The sequence below is a fragment of the Xyrauchen texanus genome, chromosome 10, assembly GCF_025860055.1.
Source record: "Xyrauchen texanus isolate HMW12.3.18 chromosome 10, RBS_HiC_50CHRs, whole genome shotgun sequence".
Classification (NCBI taxonomy): domain Eukaryota; kingdom Metazoa; phylum Chordata; class Actinopteri; order Cypriniformes; family Catostomidae; genus Xyrauchen; species Xyrauchen texanus.
In genome coordinates this window covers 33,409,525-33,426,665 of record NC_068285.1, presented here as the reverse complement: position 1 = coordinate 33,426,665, position 17,141 = coordinate 33,409,525, and the positions used below count along the sequence as shown (strand labels likewise).

At 39.2% G+C, this 17,141-nt stretch overlaps 1 protein-coding gene across 2 annotated transcripts in view; it reads right to left on the bottom strand.

Moving 5' to 3' along the window:
• Nucleotides 1-4,384: 4,384 nt before the first annotated feature.
• Nucleotides 4,385-17,141, bottom strand: part of LOC127650032 (zinc finger protein 704-like) — a 69,960-nt gene continuing 57,203 nt past the window's right edge. Inside the window, exons 5-9 of one of the 2 annotated variants that reach the window (XM_052135151.1) lie at nt 14,391-14,491; nt 12,411-12,669; nt 11,145-11,255; nt 10,535-10,632; nt 4,385-6,357 (exon numbers count right to left, since the gene is read on the bottom strand). In XM_052135151.1, the coding sequence (XP_051991111.1) occupies nt 6,243-6,357; nt 10,535-10,632; nt 11,145-11,255; nt 12,411-12,669; nt 14,391-14,491 (684 nt within the window). In that variant the 3' untranslated portion in view covers nt 4,385-6,242. The remainder of the gene's footprint in view (nt 6,358-10,534; nt 10,633-11,144; nt 11,256-12,410; nt 12,670-14,390; nt 14,492-17,141) is intronic. The other variant, XM_052135152.1, reaches the window with a different exon arrangement.

The window sequence follows — 17,141 nt, the reverse complement described above, 5'->3', positions numbered from 1 at the left end:
GTTCTTGCTGTGAGATGTTACCCCACTCTTCCACAAAGGCACTTGCAAGTTCCCGGACATTCTGGGGGGAATGGCCCTAGCCCTCACCCTCCGATCCAACAGGTCCCAGACGTACTCAATGGGATTGAGATCCAGGCTCTTCACTTGATATGGCAGAATACTGTCATTCCTGTCTTGCAGGAAATTACGCACAGAACGAGCAGTATGGCTGATGGCATTGTCATGCTGGAGGGTCGTGTCAGGATGAGCCTGCAGGAAGGGTACCACATGAGGGAGGAGGATGTCTTCCCTGTAACACACAGCCTTGAGATTGCCTGCAATGACAACAAGCTCAGTCCGATGATGCTGTGACACACCGCCCCAGACCATGACGGACCCTCCACCTCCAAATCGATCCCGCTCCAGAGTACAGGCCTCGGTGTAACGCTCATTCCTTCGACAATAAACGTGAGTCCGACCATCACCCCTGGTGAGACAAAACCGCCACTTGTCAGTGAAGAGCACTTTTTGCCAGTCCTGTCTGGTCCAGTGATGGTGGGTTTGTGCCCATAGGCGACATTGTTGTCGGTGATGTCTGGTAAGCACCTGCCTTACAACAGGCCTACAAGCCCTCAGTCCAGCCTCTCTTAGCATATTGCGGACAGTCGGGGCACTGATGGAGGGATTGTGATTTCCTGGTGTAACTCGGGCATTTGTTGTTGCCATCCTCGACCTGTCCCGCAGGTGTGATATTTGGATGTACCAATTCTGTGCAGGTGTTGTTACGGTCTGCCACTGCGAGAATGATCAGATGTCCTTCCTGTCTCCCTGTAGCGCTGTCTTAGGCATCTCACAGAACGGACATTGCAATTTATTGCCCTGGCCACATCTGCAGTCCTCATGCCTCCATCCAGCATGCCTAATGCACGTTCATGTAGATGAGCAGGGATCCTGGGCATCTTTCTTTTGGTGTTTTTCAGAGTCAGTAGAAAGGTCTCTTTAGTGTCCTAAGTTTTTATAACTGTGACCTTAATTGCCTACCGTCTGTAAGCTGTTAGTGTCTTAACAACCGTTCCACAGGTGCATGTTAATTAATTGTTTATGGTTCATTGAACAAGCATGGAAAACTTTGTCTAAACCCTTTATTATAAAGATCTGTAAAGTTATTTGTATTTTTACAAAATTATGTGTCCTGAAAAAGGGCAGTTTCTTTTTTGCTGAGTTTATATATACACTGATCAGCCACAACATTAAAACCCTCGTGTCACCAAAACAGCATCAGTGAGACCAACCTTTTTCCACATTCTGATGGTTGATGTGAACATTAGCTGAAGCTCCTGACCCATATCTGAATGATTTTTCTATCTAGATTTTATAACACTAGACAAATGGCTGATTAGATAATCACATGGATGATTGTTGGTGCCAGACGGGCTGATTTGAGCATTTCTGTAACTGCTGATCTCCTGGGATTTTCACACACAACAGTCTCTAGAATTTACTCAGATTGGTGCTGGGAAAAAAACATCCAGTAAACAGCAGTTCTGCGGATGGAAACGCTGTGTTGATGAGAGAGATCAACAGAGAATGGCCAGACTGGTTTGAACTGACAAAGTCTATGATAACTCCGAAAACCGCTCTGTACAATTGTGATGAGAATGCTATGCTCTGAGATGTGGTTTGGCACTGTTTTGGCAGCATGAGGGGGAGCTATACATTACAATATTAGGCAGATGGTTTTAATGTTGTGGCTATACACTAACCGGCCTCTTTATTAAGTACACTTGTACACCTACTTGTTCATGCGATTATCTAATCAGCCAATCCCTTTAATATGTCAAACCTCCCATTTCAGTAGGAAATATGTCAACGTCAATCATGGGGTCTTTAAAGCAGATAAACTTCTGTATCATAACATATTCCAAACTGTATTACAATTCTGGTGACCTAGTGAAAGTAATGAACAAGATGCATCTAATTCTGTTGTCTAGAATCTGTATGTATACAAGTTCACCTGTGTTGAAGTAGCTAATAATATGGATCAACATTCAAAACTGTTACATATTTGGAATAATATAATAATATCATTAGTTATATCTTGGTTATAACCTATACTGTATGTTTACACAGAGCCAGAAAAGTTAACTTCAGCTAAAGATGGACAAGTTATCAAGCTGCAAACCATCTAGCTGGATCTGTAATTTGAACAATACAAGCTTGGTACTGGATAACATGGACCAAAGTAGGTATTCATGAGCAGCACTAGTCCCAAATTCTGTTCAAAAACTGTTTAACAGGATATATAGGAATTGTAGGTACATTATATGTTGTTAAACCTGTGAAACCATAAACAATGTCAAATAATGCACAAGCATGTTGAAAAAACAACATATTCATGTTGTAGTTTGATACGCACCATACATGTCTTTTTATTTTCATGTTCTACAAAATAACACAGGCTAGTGCACATAGGAAAACTAGCACCCCTAAAGAACACCAGTAACAAGCTCTGGCCTACAACTGCTGGCCGGCTAACACAACTGAAGCCAATATAAGCACCATGGTGACACAGGTGTGATATTATAATTCACACAACAGCATATCCAAGGCAAAAACACGTTAGGTAGCATATTTGTAAATATATATTCCAGTGTATCTGGAATTTCAGCTAAACAGCACCCAATATTTGCTCCTAATTGTTACTTCCAAAAGTTACATTCACCCAGAAATGCAACATTCGTCATCATTTACTCATCCTTATGTCATTCCAAACATTTGTGGTATTATTTATTATGTAGACCACAAAAGGAGAAAATTAGCAGAATGTTCACGCTGCTCCACACATGAAGGTGGATGGTGACCAGAGGCTGACAAAAAACACCATAAACGTCCAAACATAATGTAATTTAAGAGCAACAATGAGGGGAAGATTTTCAGAGAATAACTTAAACTTCAGTCTATTCCACACAAACAACTATCGTATGAATTCAGAAGACTTGGAATTTAGTGCTTTTAGTCATTTTTGAGCTTGACAGCTACCTGGTCACCATTCACTTGCATTTTATGGAGAAGAGCAGCATGATCATCCTGCCTAACATGTCCTTTTGTGGTCTATGAAAGAAAGAAGTCATACAGATTTGGAAAGAACATTAGGGTGAGCAAATAATTAAAGAATTGTAATATTTTGGGTGATCTGTCCTTTATAAAGGAAACATGATGAGCAGAGTTTCCCCAAGTTTAAACCGAGTGTAAACAACTGAAGATATCAGCTTGCCCTTGGACTGTATGTAAAACATACATGAGATCTCTCAGACCCTTGGTCAAAACTAGCACCAGGAAGGGAAGCAAGCATCAGCCTTAATGAAATGTTCCTCCTCACACCAGCAAAAAAACTAAATGGCCAAAATATGCAGCTATTAATTTTCATAACTTAATCCCTTCATCTCTGGCATAAGATCGCATTTTTTTTCTCTCCAGTTTTGGATGTTATGATGGGGGCTGATGCTGGGGTGCTAGAGCCCTTGGGTGCTAGTGTGTGGCTTCATCATAGCTGTACTTTAACAACAAGGTTGCCTCCAGTCACATGGGAAACAGACCTTTTCCACAGCAATATCTGTTGTATCATGTCAACAGAACATGAAAACAAAAAACATGAAAAAAATAATATGTATAGATAAAAATGCAGCAAATACTTATTCGCTACTTGTAAATAACAGTATAAACATAAACTATGTACTTTGTGGGTAGTTTGTATAAGCAACACTAAAAGCAGTTTTCAGTGATTTCAAAAGGTAAAATTTTGATTTAGAGACATTATTTAAGAAATCACTTAAAGGGATAGTTCACCCAAAACTGAAAATTATATCAAAATGTATTCACCCTGATGCCATCCCAGATGTGTATGACTTTCTTTCTTCTGCAGAACACAAATGATGATTTTTAGAAGAATTTCTCTGCTTTGTAGGCCCATACAATGCAAGTGAATGGGTGCCAACATTTTTAAGCTCCATAAATCACATAAAGACATCCTAAATGTAATGTGTTTTAATCTTTATCTTCAGAAGTGATATAATTCATTTTTTACATTCACATTATTCTTCTGTTTTGGTGATTCACATTCTTCATGCATATCACCCCCTCCTGTGCAGGGAGAAGAATTTCAAGCAAAAGAGGTCTTCAATATTGATCTGTTTCTCACCCACACTATCATATCACTTCTGAAGATATGGATTAAAACACTGGAGTCAAATGGATTACTTTTATGATGACTTCATGTGATTTTTGGAGCTTCAAAATGGTGGCACCCATTCCCTTGCATTGTATGGGCCAACAGAGCTGAGAGATTCTTCTAAAAATCTTTGTTTGTGTTCTGCAGAAGAAAGTCATACACATCTGAGATGGCATGACGGTGAATAAATGATGAGAGAAATATTCATTTTTGGTTGAACTCACTTTAAAAGCATAATGATTTAACATGGATCTTATGGGATATACAATAAGAGATACTTTCTCTGTTTTACCAATAAAACCAAGTTGTCGGAAGTGCATGTGTTACTCTGGGTGTAAAAAAAAAAAAACAGATTTGGAGAAATTAGAAGACTATATACTTATATAAACATAATATGGACAGTGAATAAGAGAGGAATCATCTGACAGACAATAAACTGACCACATTATGTACTGTTGTGTTTGCATGTTAACAAGCTAGTGTTGGTATTATGTGAACGGTGTCATATATTTCTGTATCAGAGCCACATTAACAGGTAACACGTAATCTTTAATCCATCCTGGTCATCCTTTGCAGCATGTGAAAAAGCCCATTGTGAAAAGACTTCTATCCTTACATGACCAGTGTACTGTACCAACTTCACAAGAATAATAAAACCACACTTGAGTGCATCCAGCATGTTGATCTCCTGCGGTTGGTTGATCTGCACTGTAGTGGATATGGTATTTGTTATTTTTATTACTTCTTACTTGAACCTTTGAGGTCAAGGAAAAAAGGTGAGAGGAAAAGAGCTCTTCACCTGTCGGAGGTAAAATGCAGAGTTTTAACACTTGCTGCTCAGTCGTGTCGGTCGACCCTCTCTAGACAACTCCATTGTGAAACTGCTGATTAATGTATGGCTCTCGTATGAATGCGGTTTAATTCCTGCTCATGCAGTCTGGTGGGAATGAGGGTTGCGTTGCCTGAACAGATGTTCTTTATAGCCGGTTCTGCCGTCAGCTTTGATGCGAGTCTATGCCGTTGGATTTTAATGAACATAGTCTTTGTACTTTATTGTGTAGAAGTCAGATACACACACACAAAAAAAGACACAAAAAGAGAGGAGGAAATGGCATGTAAAAAACCCTTTCTGGTAGCAATTCCTGTGACAAAAACCTCTCTGCTTAAATCTTCTTTTTGCTTCTTAAAATCTGGTTTTGCTTGTACTGACGCATCCCTGAACGAAATGTCCTATTGTTAAACATGCATATAAAACCAGAGATATAAAATCTCTCAGTTGAGGGAGAAATTTGTTGTGACAGTACAGCTGAAGGGCGAAGTTGAAAGTCTTTTTCATCCATTTGGCCTCTCATACCTTGTATTTTTTTGCATTGATGAATTCCCACTCGAGGGAGCTGTCCAGTCACCCTTGATTTCTTAAAACAAACCCCTGTGGGGTTACATTCTTTTAAAGAGACAGGGCTAAAACTGGGTTTTCTGCCTGTCCAACCCTTAACCTTTAGAAAATGAGCAGGAAAAAAGTGGAAGTGCCCATAGAAAAAGAAACACACCCCTTCTCAGTTTTATAGCACTCCCAAAGTCTCAAAAAGAGCTTTCTTCTCTTTTTAAAAGAGCTTGGACGGGCTGATCCAGCCATTGCTGGTCCTTCAAAAACTGACAAGAAAGTTAATCACAAACAAAGAGAGATGGAACACATAAAAGTTTTTTTTTTTTTTTTTGCAGTGTTAAGCAACTCGCCTCAAAGGGAGAGCTGGGAATCTGCAAAAAGAGACAGAAGTGTGTCTGTTGTGTTTGGAGGGAATGCATTGGGGTTTGACCCCAGGTCCACGCAGGTTTAAGATGAGGCAGGGTCGTGACCGAAAGAACTAGGTTGCGAGTACAAGCGGCTGAAATGGGCTTCCTCAGAAGGGTGGCGGGCTTCTGCCTTAGAGATAGGGTGAGGTGCCAGTAACAAAGTGAAGGGAAGTTTTTAATTATGCTATGCATGCACGGGAAGCCTGCCCAGTTTTTCCATGTCCCAGCCATCACAGCTGTTTCAGTCCACAAATCTCTGGCAGGCTTTCTTCCAGCGACAGGCAGTGCACCACATGTCTCTGTTCTCCATGCCGTACACCTTCCGACACTTCTTCCCCTCACCGCGGGACTTCTTACTGCATGGCAAGAGAGAAAAATATGAGTTGCGAAAAAACATACGAAAGCACAAAACAACTAGTCCCACCTCCAAATATGCATACTTCTATATATACAAAAAGAAAGTGTTAATTATGGTTAAATTGTACTCGTTTAATAAAACCAGAGTAAATTATTTTTCGCATGTTATATATTATAACGTCATAGATTAATGTCACAGGACAATGCCTACATTCCCGGTTAAAGTATGTCTAGGAATGTATTCGAACTGTATGCAAACCTAAAGAATGTACTTTTTAACATCCGAGAAGAATGTTCTTCAGCAAATGCAGTACATACTCAGTACATTTTTCATTGTTTGCCAGGGTGTTGCTATGCAGTTGTTAATATTGGTATTTATGCTGCATTCACATCCTGTAAGAAGTATTGTAATTACAAGTTAACAATTCGGAGATTCTACTTGGAACTTTTCACACCCTCGGACTGAGAAATTATTTGTTTCTATGGCAACCTTCACAACGCCAAAAGGCATCCTTGTGTGGCTTTGTTATCGATGACAGAGCTAAATATTTAAATCGCTATATTAATTCACCACTATATGTTCTTGCAAAATGTTTAAGAATAAGCACACCAAGATTAAATGCCATCCATCCATCCATCTTCAACTGCTTATCCGAAGTCGGGTCGTGGGGGCAGCAGCTCCAGCAGGGGGCCCTAAACTTCCCTATCCCGAGCCACATTAACCAGCTCTGACTGGGGGACCCCGAGGCGTTCCCAGGCCAGTGTGGAGATGTAATCTCTGCACCTAGTCCTGGGTCTTCCCTGAGGCCTCCTCCCAGCTGGACGTGCCTGAAACACCTCCCTAGGGAGGCGCCCAGGGGGAATCCTTACCAGATGCCCAAACCAACTCAACTTGCTCCTTTCGACGCAAAGGAGCAGCGGCTCTACTCCGAGCTCCTCACGGATGACAGGGCGCCTCACCCTATCTCTAAGGCAGAAGCCCGCCACCCTTCTGAGGAAGCCCATTTCGGCCGCTTGTACTCGCAACCTAGTTCTTTCGGTCACGACCCAGCCTTCATGACCATAGGTGCGGGTAGGAACAAAAATTGACCGGTAGATCGAGAGCTTTGCCTTCCGGCTCAGCTCTCTTTTTGTGACAACGGTACGATAGAGCGAGTGCAATACCGCCCCCGCTGCCCCGATTCTTCGGCCAACCTCCCGCTCAATTGTCCCCTCACTTGTGAACAAGACCCCGAGGTACTTGAACTCCTTCACTTGGAGCAATACCTCCTTCCCTACCTGGAGTACGCAGTAAAATGCCGTAAGAAACAGAAATATGTTTTACTTCCTTTAACTGCTTTTACTAGAGATGTGCACGGTTACCGTTTTTAACATTCGGTTAACCACAAGGTTTAACAAATGGTTATTCGGTTTTTCGTTGGGAGTCGAGATGCGAGAATAAATAACTTTTGGTGCAATGGAATTTTCTCAAACACAACTCAAAATAGCAGCAAATAAAGTGCACAGTGAGCTATGAGCCTAAATAGCACAATTAATAGATCTTCAAATAATAAAATCTCACATTAAAGTAAAAAACTAAAGGAAATAAACAAACCGTCACCGCCTGTATATGTGCTCTGCCCGGGCAGGTTAACAATTCTGTGAGATAGCAAATATTGTCATGTGTAGGGATGGGACGATATGGTTCTCACGATTCTGTTCGATATACGATATGAAGTCAACAATTCGATATTGTCTCAATTTGATATGATAACACTTAAATGACAAATTATGGCAGACAACTATGTTTATTTTTTGGAAATGTTTGAGCAAAATGCACATTATAAATTCTCATCAAAATGAACTTCTTTAAAACACAATATAAATGCTCAGTTTAAATAATAGGAGTTGCTCATATACTTTTCACTATAAGATCACAAACAAATAAGCCTTCAAAAACTACATTTAGGCTGATCAGGTGCAGAACAAGCAATAGAACTGAACAGAACCTGTCCTGAAAAAGTATGTGAAAGTGCATATTTATTTTTTAATAATTTGTGAAAGTGTATATTTAATTACTAATTTTGTTTGTCTTGATTATTTTAATGAATTTTAATTATTTGTACTTTTTAAATATATAAAATTCTACTTTCAATTAATATTTTTCTCTTGAAATTGTACATATAATAATGATATGAGCTGTCAATGTTTGAAATAGTTTGAACAATTTACAATAACATTAAGGTTACATTCATTTGTATAGCACAATTTGGAGAATCTAAAGAACTTTTCAACAAAACAAGGTGATTCCAGCACTTAAATTTCTAAGAGCTGGGGCCGGTTGCATAAAACTGTTTTAGACTAGTCTTACTAGTTAGTCGTCTAAAATGTTGGTCTTAAGTCTTTCAGTCAGTTGCATAAAAACTTAGATCAGTCTAATTAAAGAACAAAATGTAAGACAGCACACCTCAGGCTAACTTTTGTTTACATTCTATTTTGCCATTGAAAATAACTGTCAGCTGAGCCAGTGGGGGCTGAAAGGGGCTTGAGTTGAGACTTGGTTGAAAACTTTGACTTCAAAAATGGTAACAAAATGTTGTGTTTTTAATTATTTGGGTTAAATCACTAAATGTGTTCATTAAAATACATTTTGAAGCATTGTAGTCCTCTAATAAACAAATATTCTCAGCAAATAAAGAAACGTATTGAGCGTCCACTGTCGGACATTTTTTTTAAGCTGTTCAGTGTCTTATTTTTCCCACAATGCAATGCAAATTAGACTGTCTTACTAAAGACAACTGTGAGCTTGTTTTATGCAACAGGCTTTCTATGGTGTCTTTAGCTAGTCAAACTAATTGTTAGATGCAGTCTTAAGTTAATGGCTATGTTTATGCATCCGGCCCCTGAATTCAGGTACTTTAAGCAATTAAGGGCTTTGTGTGAACTCTGTAAACAGTGTAGAAAAAAGTGCAGTAGGGGTAAAATCAAAAGAGATTATGAAGTTTGATGGGTCATTTCATTTATGATCACATGGACAGATTTTTTTTCCAAATTTCAAAATATCGAGTTTTGCCTCAGTATGGTTCATAATTTTTTGGGTTTGCTATACATTGAATTTGCTATATCGTGCCATCTCTAGTCATGTGCGTGGAGTTACACTGCTGTGATTAAATTCCCTCTATGGGATGCATTGATTTTTAAATGGTTTAAAATCAAATAGCATTAAACTTTGCTAATTATTGTGTGTAAGTATGCACAACAGAGCAAAAGTCTTACCGTTTATCAACCGTTTATGAGACGTCCGTCCAGCGCGTGTTAACTGTATATAGAAAAACAGTGCAGGTGCACATAAAAGCATGTGTGAACATCCCCTTACTCGCCCTATACTAAACTGAACCAAACCCAACAGTTTGTCAGGTCCCATTGGGCTTGGGTAGAAGACCTCTTATTGCACATGTAGAATAACCGAATAGTGATTGTGGTATTCGAATAGTGATTGTGGTATTAGAATAGTGATTGTGGTATTAGAATAGTGGCGCGCCGAACGGTTAACCGAATGTCGACCATCCGTGCACATCTCTAGTTTTTACATGACATCATGACTGACAAGTCGGAGCTTTCATAGAATTCCGTTCTAATTAAGAGTTCTCCAAAGACGTCAAAGGTTCTTCCAAATTGGAATCTCATTAAGGTTATTCCAATGTGGAATGAATGCACCATTATTGCAGTTGCTATGGCTTTGCAATATGGTTGCATACTGTCCCAGACCAAAAGAGCCCACTAAATGCAAGTCCATAGGACTATTTCTTCTGTTTTATTATCCGCCAGACAATTAAAAAAAAAAGTCTGATCACTTACAAAAGTAAAAGTACAAAGATCTCCTCAACAAACCGCATGATTTCAGGTATCATTCATGTTGGTAGCACAAACAGTATGGAACAAGTTACACTGAAGTTAAACACTTAATAGTTGGGTTGTACAATAAAACCCTAACCATAAATGTGATAAATAATAATAGCGATTTTTGCCTTAGCAAACATCATACATTTTCACTCAGGTCCATTAATTATTTCCATAATTTACATTTCATATACCAAGTTCAAGACTGGAAGGAAATGCACAATCACAATAAACACTAATGTCTTTCAGCCTGCATGTGTTGAAGATACACAGATGTGCCGTAACACTGGAATGTACCTGAGTGAGCCTGCAGCTCTTGGGGGAGATGAGAGCACTGCAATAGTTTGAGAGCGCTGTTCCCCGAAGCCCTGAGTCCGGGTGTGAGTTGGTGAGGCCTGCAGTCATGGAAAGAGTGTTAACATCCTTCAAACACAGCTAAAAAAACATCATTCGCATTGATTTCCTGTCATAAAAATCCTTAAAGCGCAAAACCGTGCACGCAAAAAATGGTGTATGCTTGGCTTGTTTTGTGAGTTTTTTGCTATTTGCTTATGTAGCAGTGATGAGATATTTGTCAAGCTGATAAAAACACATATGTCTGTGGTTGGCGTGGTGTGAAGGTTGCAGAGGGGCTTAGACCTCACATTTCAGAATGTGATTGAAGCAGTACAATACTGATCTCATGGATATGTGTGCTAATATGTGCAACCTATTAGCTTTTAATGTCAATCAAATGAGGGGCCAAACTGTGTGTAGATCTATATATTTACAAGAGAACATCGCTCAGAATTCTTGTGCATGTGCACAAGGGGTCTTAGACAATAAAATAAAGCACACTGAATTTCAGTGTGTGCATGTGCGTGATGGGCATTTTGCTGTCCAGAAGTGTGTGCATGTGTGTACTCACAGAGGTGCCAGTGAATGTAACAGATGGGGACTGCCAGGAGATACTGAAACTGTTGCTGGAGGGGGTGAAGCCGGTGGAGCTGGTGGAGGGGATGGTGACTGGGGCAGTGGCCTGTGGAGTGATAGGAGGGGCTACAGTCACACTGATCTAGAGTCAGTCTCTATTTGGGCCCGGGATTGAGACTGGGCTATACAAATTGGCATGGTATATTAGATGAAAGTAATGAGTATTTTAGGACTGTATAATGCTTAAGCATTAAAGCCACACTATGTAACCTTTGGCCCTCTTGTGGTTAAAAAATAAAACTGCACGTGTCTTGCGGAAGAACATTGTTTTGGTAATGATGCAAGTTGTGCTTCGGCTCTGCTCTGCGTGGATGAATGAGGTTTGAGGCATCGGTGTACATTTCAATATAGGACATCTTATCAGAGTGAATGAACAAATAAATAACAAAAGAAAGGAAAAGATGGATATCTGAAAACATGCCATTTGAGCAGGTAAATGCCATATCTTATGTAGTTGATTTGACTTATTGGAAACACTGATGTTTTGAAATAAATGAGGTTAAAAAAGTTAGACAATGTTCGTTAACATTAGACATAATGATTGTTAGTCTGATAAGGTCAAACTTTGTAAAGTTTTTATAACTGCAGGATATTCTGGCCAAATAGACCACAGTAGTAACTCATTTATAGATTGTCATTGTTACCAGCCAGTGGTCAACATCATTTCATGACTCACATGTCCTTGGCAAGCCTAATGCCTTCATTTAGTGAACAATTTCTTTAACTTCTGTACATGTTGAACCTAAAGGAAGTGTTGTTTGTTTACACTAATGTAATTAATCAGAGGAACATGTGCATTTTATCATCATCATTGAAGTGATATGACCTTTTCATACTGTGTTTCAGTGTATTGTGAGCAAGGGATGGTTGTATTTACAGTTTGACCAGCAGAATAAAAGTTGTGAGTCATATGGGGGCAGCTAATGTGAAATATTTTATATTTGCAGATTGCAGACATACAGAGGATGGAAATATGAGGAATTGTTCTGTTGTGAAAGTCCTAAAATGTGGTCCTTAGATTATATTATTTGTATTATTACTCTTTCTATAGTATAGTAATTAATATACATTTTTGTCTGATGGGTGTGTTTTGAGGAAGTTAATGTACATGGACAAAATGGCTTCAGCGTGATACAAGTGGTATGTAAATGTCCAGAGGACAAACTGATCATGATAGAATAAGGGTATGAATGGGCGGTACCTGGTAGGCGTGGTCTGTATGCACTAGGTAGAGTGCACTGGGAGCTGAGCGACTGAGTGGGGTGTTGGTGCTGTTCTCACTCTTTGTCCCGTTAGTGCCGTCCGGCTGTCTCTGGTCCGGGACTGTTGGGGGAGACAGCACAGTTGGAGAAACAGGGGACAGACTGCTCAAGCCGTCCGCCACAGAGTCGGTGTTGAGTTTAATCTCTGTGTAGTAGAAATCTTCCTCACCATCACTGCACTCTGTGTCACAATTATGCCTGAAGAGGAAAAATTATTGTAGCATTTAATTCTAGTAGGATGGCATAGTATTGTACAATGTGGTAAGGTATCACACTGAAGAGAGAGGTGTATGCTACAGCATTGTAGAGTATAGTATGGTATTGTATAGTATAATGTAGAGCAGTAAAGTGCAGTATGCTAGAGTACAGTGGACTATAGTACAGTATACAGTATACTTCAGTATAGTGGAGTAATATATAGTATAATTGAGTATGCTACAGTATAGTTATGCTACTGTATGGTGCAGCACAGAAAAGTTGACAATAGTATATTATGCTATATTATAGTAAAGTATGATACAGTGTTGTTATGCATCAGAATATTGAAGTGGAGTATAAGGTAGCACTTAATTTTACAGTACTGTTGTACATTTACGTACTCTATAATTACAACAACTACAGTAATTACTAGGTATTAACCCCAACCCTAATATTAACCCATTACAAGTACATGTAGTTACCTAATATTATTCAGTACTTACTTGGGTAAGTACACAGTATATAATTGTTCATCATAAATTGCCATTTTCAGATTCGTAACCTACTGAATTAAGCACTTTAAATTCTAATCACATTTTACAACACAACTAATGGGTATTTTAAGTGAATGTTAGGGTTTCTGTGTATAAACGCAGGTTTTGTGTCTCATTCGCAGCACTCATTGTTTCAATGCTAGCTGTGATGTATGTGGCATGTGTGCAGTCTGCAGAATGTTTAGAAGGATTTTGATAGTTAAAAGTGATGGACTTCCCTCAGATTTACATTTTTGTGGAAAATTTGCAGAAATTATAAAAAATGGCAAGCTACCGCAAAAAATGCAGAGATTGGTTGAATTTGCAAGAATTCTTGCGATCGTAAAATCCTGGAGGGACTGTTTAGTGGAGAATGGTATAGGATGATATTGTAATGCAGAGTGTATTTTATTGTATAGTACAATGTTGGTGTTGAACAGTATAAGATCAGGTGCAGTTAATGTTACAGGACAGTTAAATTGAGCATTGTATCCTAAAGTAAAGTGGAGTATACTGTGGCATTCTAAAAAAATCATTATCAATGTTTCAATAGCTATATAAGGTATAAAACATAGGCTATTGTAAGTTTCTCTTGTCCTTTCACTGAATCATACTTTACAACTTGAAAAGAAAGATACAATATTTTCTGAAATCCTACTGGTACCTCCCAGCAGTACTGACATTTTTGTGGTTTAATCAGACATAAAAGTGAGAGTAACATAAACCTTCCTTTATGATCATGTGGCCTTGCCTGTCATTACATTCTGCCTGGCAGCAACAGAGTATGTGTTGTGATAATCCTTCTGAAATTACTCTCATGTTTTGACACTGAATCAGGAGCAGCCTGCTGTCTCTTACCTCACACTATAGGCTATCTAGAGTTCACTGTGATAAATGTCAGACCAGAGAGACTGTATAAAAACGAGAATGTGTCTCTACCTCGGAGTACATGAAACTAGTGGTCGACCGATATATCGGCAAGGCCGATCAGATCACTTTTCATTATTTTTGAATCCAGTAAACTTGAGTATTATATTATTGCAATAAAATTGTTAATTATAATTATTCTAATTATTATTAACAATATTAATAGATTTCGTAAATAATTTATTAATTTGCACACAGCATTGCTATATAGTCTCGAGAGACATTTTTACTCCAGTGAATGCCAGGGTCAATGTGCCTTACCCGAGGTGGACGGTTCGAATGTGCCTCTGGATCCCAGCAGCTGTGCTCAAGACTTTCCCACAGTTCTTCCACAGGCACTTGAACATGACCTTCATGGAGTTCTGTGAGAAATACAGGTGCACAGTGAGAACACTAATCCACATAAACTGGCAGACCTCTTCTCCCCAGCATTCAGAGTTTCACAATGGTCTGACATGGGGGACAGTGAAGAAAAAAGCCCTTTAATCTCTCTTTCCTTCCATTAAGCAGTCAGAGCTCAGAACCAGCAAGACGCCCATCCTCATGTCTCTCTTCCTCTAGTCAGAGGCCTGTAATTGATCGGCATTGAGAGTGACACTCTGGTGAAGTCTTCAGAGCTCATGCCATTTTTCACACTATGCATCAGCACTCATTACAGAATAGTAATTTGAGAACTGTAGATTCCGCGTCAAAACTGCGCTCAAGTTGAAAGCGCAACAGAGCATAAGGGAAGATGAAAGACTTAATATTTCGATCTCTCGGCATATGCTTTTATACTGGGTGTCATGCGGTAGTTTGTTTACCATTGTTGAGATGCTAATTTAATTTTCACAATATGGCTATTTTATTTGTCTTTCAAACAAAAGAGCTCCTTTCTGTTTAATCAACTCGTTATGTTCCCGGATGACAACAGTGCCCCCAATTCCCAGTGCAATAAAGCAGCTTCTAATTAATAACAGAACTCAAACTGGCTGGTTTCCTTGTGTTGAAATCAACTAGAAGGCAGTTGAAGGTCAAAGCAGCACACTTTGCCATTTGTCTTCAGTTTGGAAGGATTCTTTAGATGATGCTGCCAGGAATGACACTGGGATATGTCTGATTGATGGCTGTGGAGGCAGCTAATGATTTCATACCAATTCCTACAAATTAATTTAATAAGGGATCGCACATGGCTGGAAATGAAACTGACGTAGTTGACTGCTTCATTAACACCTCCTCTCGCTCTTCACTAAGATCTATGTCACTTCAACAAGATCTTTGTTCTGGATGTACCCTTAAAAAAAAAAAAACGTACCCACACAGTATTAAAATACCATGATAGTACAGTGTTTTTTTGTGCATAAACCATGGCTGTAGTACCATTGTATTTTGGGTAATGTTAGGTTACTTTTTGTACCTTTGCGAACCATGTAAATACCATGGTGCATTAATATCTTGTTGTTCTGAGCAGTACTATGATAGTACCTTAGAGTACAACATAAATACCATGATATACAAAGAGGTAATTATTCAGTATCATGGTGTAACAGTTACCCTGTCTTGTTTCACTGTTCCCTCTTGTTTGCCATTTTTGTCATTTTGTGAATTTCTTAGTTTTCACTTTTGTCCCTTATGTAACGCCATAGTCTCTTTGTTAGCGTTCGTGTTTTCCGTCATTGCTTTCACCTGTCCCTCGTTAGTTTGCCATTGGTTTCTGTTTATTACCCTGTCATCTTGTTTGAGTTCTATCTGTTCATTGGCCCCTGTTTTCCCATGTCCATGTATTTAACCCTGTCTGTTTGTTCAGTCGCTGTCGGTCGTTGTTTGTTGATGAGTGTTCGTGTATGGATCGTTTCATGTTTTGCTGTTCCTGCTCCCTGATGTTAATTCGTGTTTATTTTCCCCTCGAGGACGTTTCTTTTGTTCCCGTGCCTTTTCATCTGTGTACATATATATGAATAAAACTGCGTTTGGATCCGCATCTGCCGTCTCCCTTCTCCTGATTACCCACATCGTGACACATGGATGGTATATATTACCATGCTTTTACCATCTGATACAATCACTGTACCAAGTTACTTCCAAGTTTTTTAGACATAATATCATGGTAATACCATTTTGGACATGGTAACATGGTAATTTCATGTTATTTGGAGATGTAGCTTTGAGAATGGTACATGAAAAAGGTAATCATTCAGTACTATGGAATATATCAATCTTTGATTTTATATATAAAAATGTATATATAAAACATAGCCTGTCAGCTTGGACCAATCTGGCCATTCTTCTCTGACCTCTGTCATTAACAAGCCGTTTTCACCAAAGAACTGACGTTCGCTGGATGCTTTTTGTTTATGGCACCATTCTGAGAAAACTCTAGATACGGTTTTGTGTGAAAATCCCAGGAGATCAACAGTTACATAAATACTCAAACCAGCCTGTCTGGCACCAACAATCATGCCAAGGTCAAAATCACGGAGGTCAAAATGATTCCCCATTCTAATGGTTGATGTGAACAATAACTGAAGCTCCTGACCCATGTCTGCATGATTCTTTGCACTGCACTGCTGCTACACAAATGCCTAATTAGATATTTGTATGAATATGTGTAAAGGTCTAGCTAATAAAGTGGTCGGTGAGTATATATATAAACATAAAACAAAAGTGTCCTCTCACTTTCAATTTTTTTATTTTCAGCAAAATTAACATGAGTAAATATTTGTATGAACAGAAAAAGGTTCAACAACTAAGACATAAACTGAACAAGTTTCACAGACATGTGACTAACAGAAATGGAATAATGTGTCCCTGAACAAAGTGGGGTCAAAATCAAAAGTAACAGTCGGTATCTGGTGTGGCCCCAGCTGCATTAAGTACTGCAGTGCATCTCCTCCTCATGGACTGCACCAGATTTGCCAGTTCTTGCTGTGAAATGTTACCCCACTCTTCCACCAAGGCACTTGCAAGTTCCCGGACATTTCTGGGGGAATGGCCCTAGCCCTCACCCTCCGATCCAACAGGTCCCAGACGTGC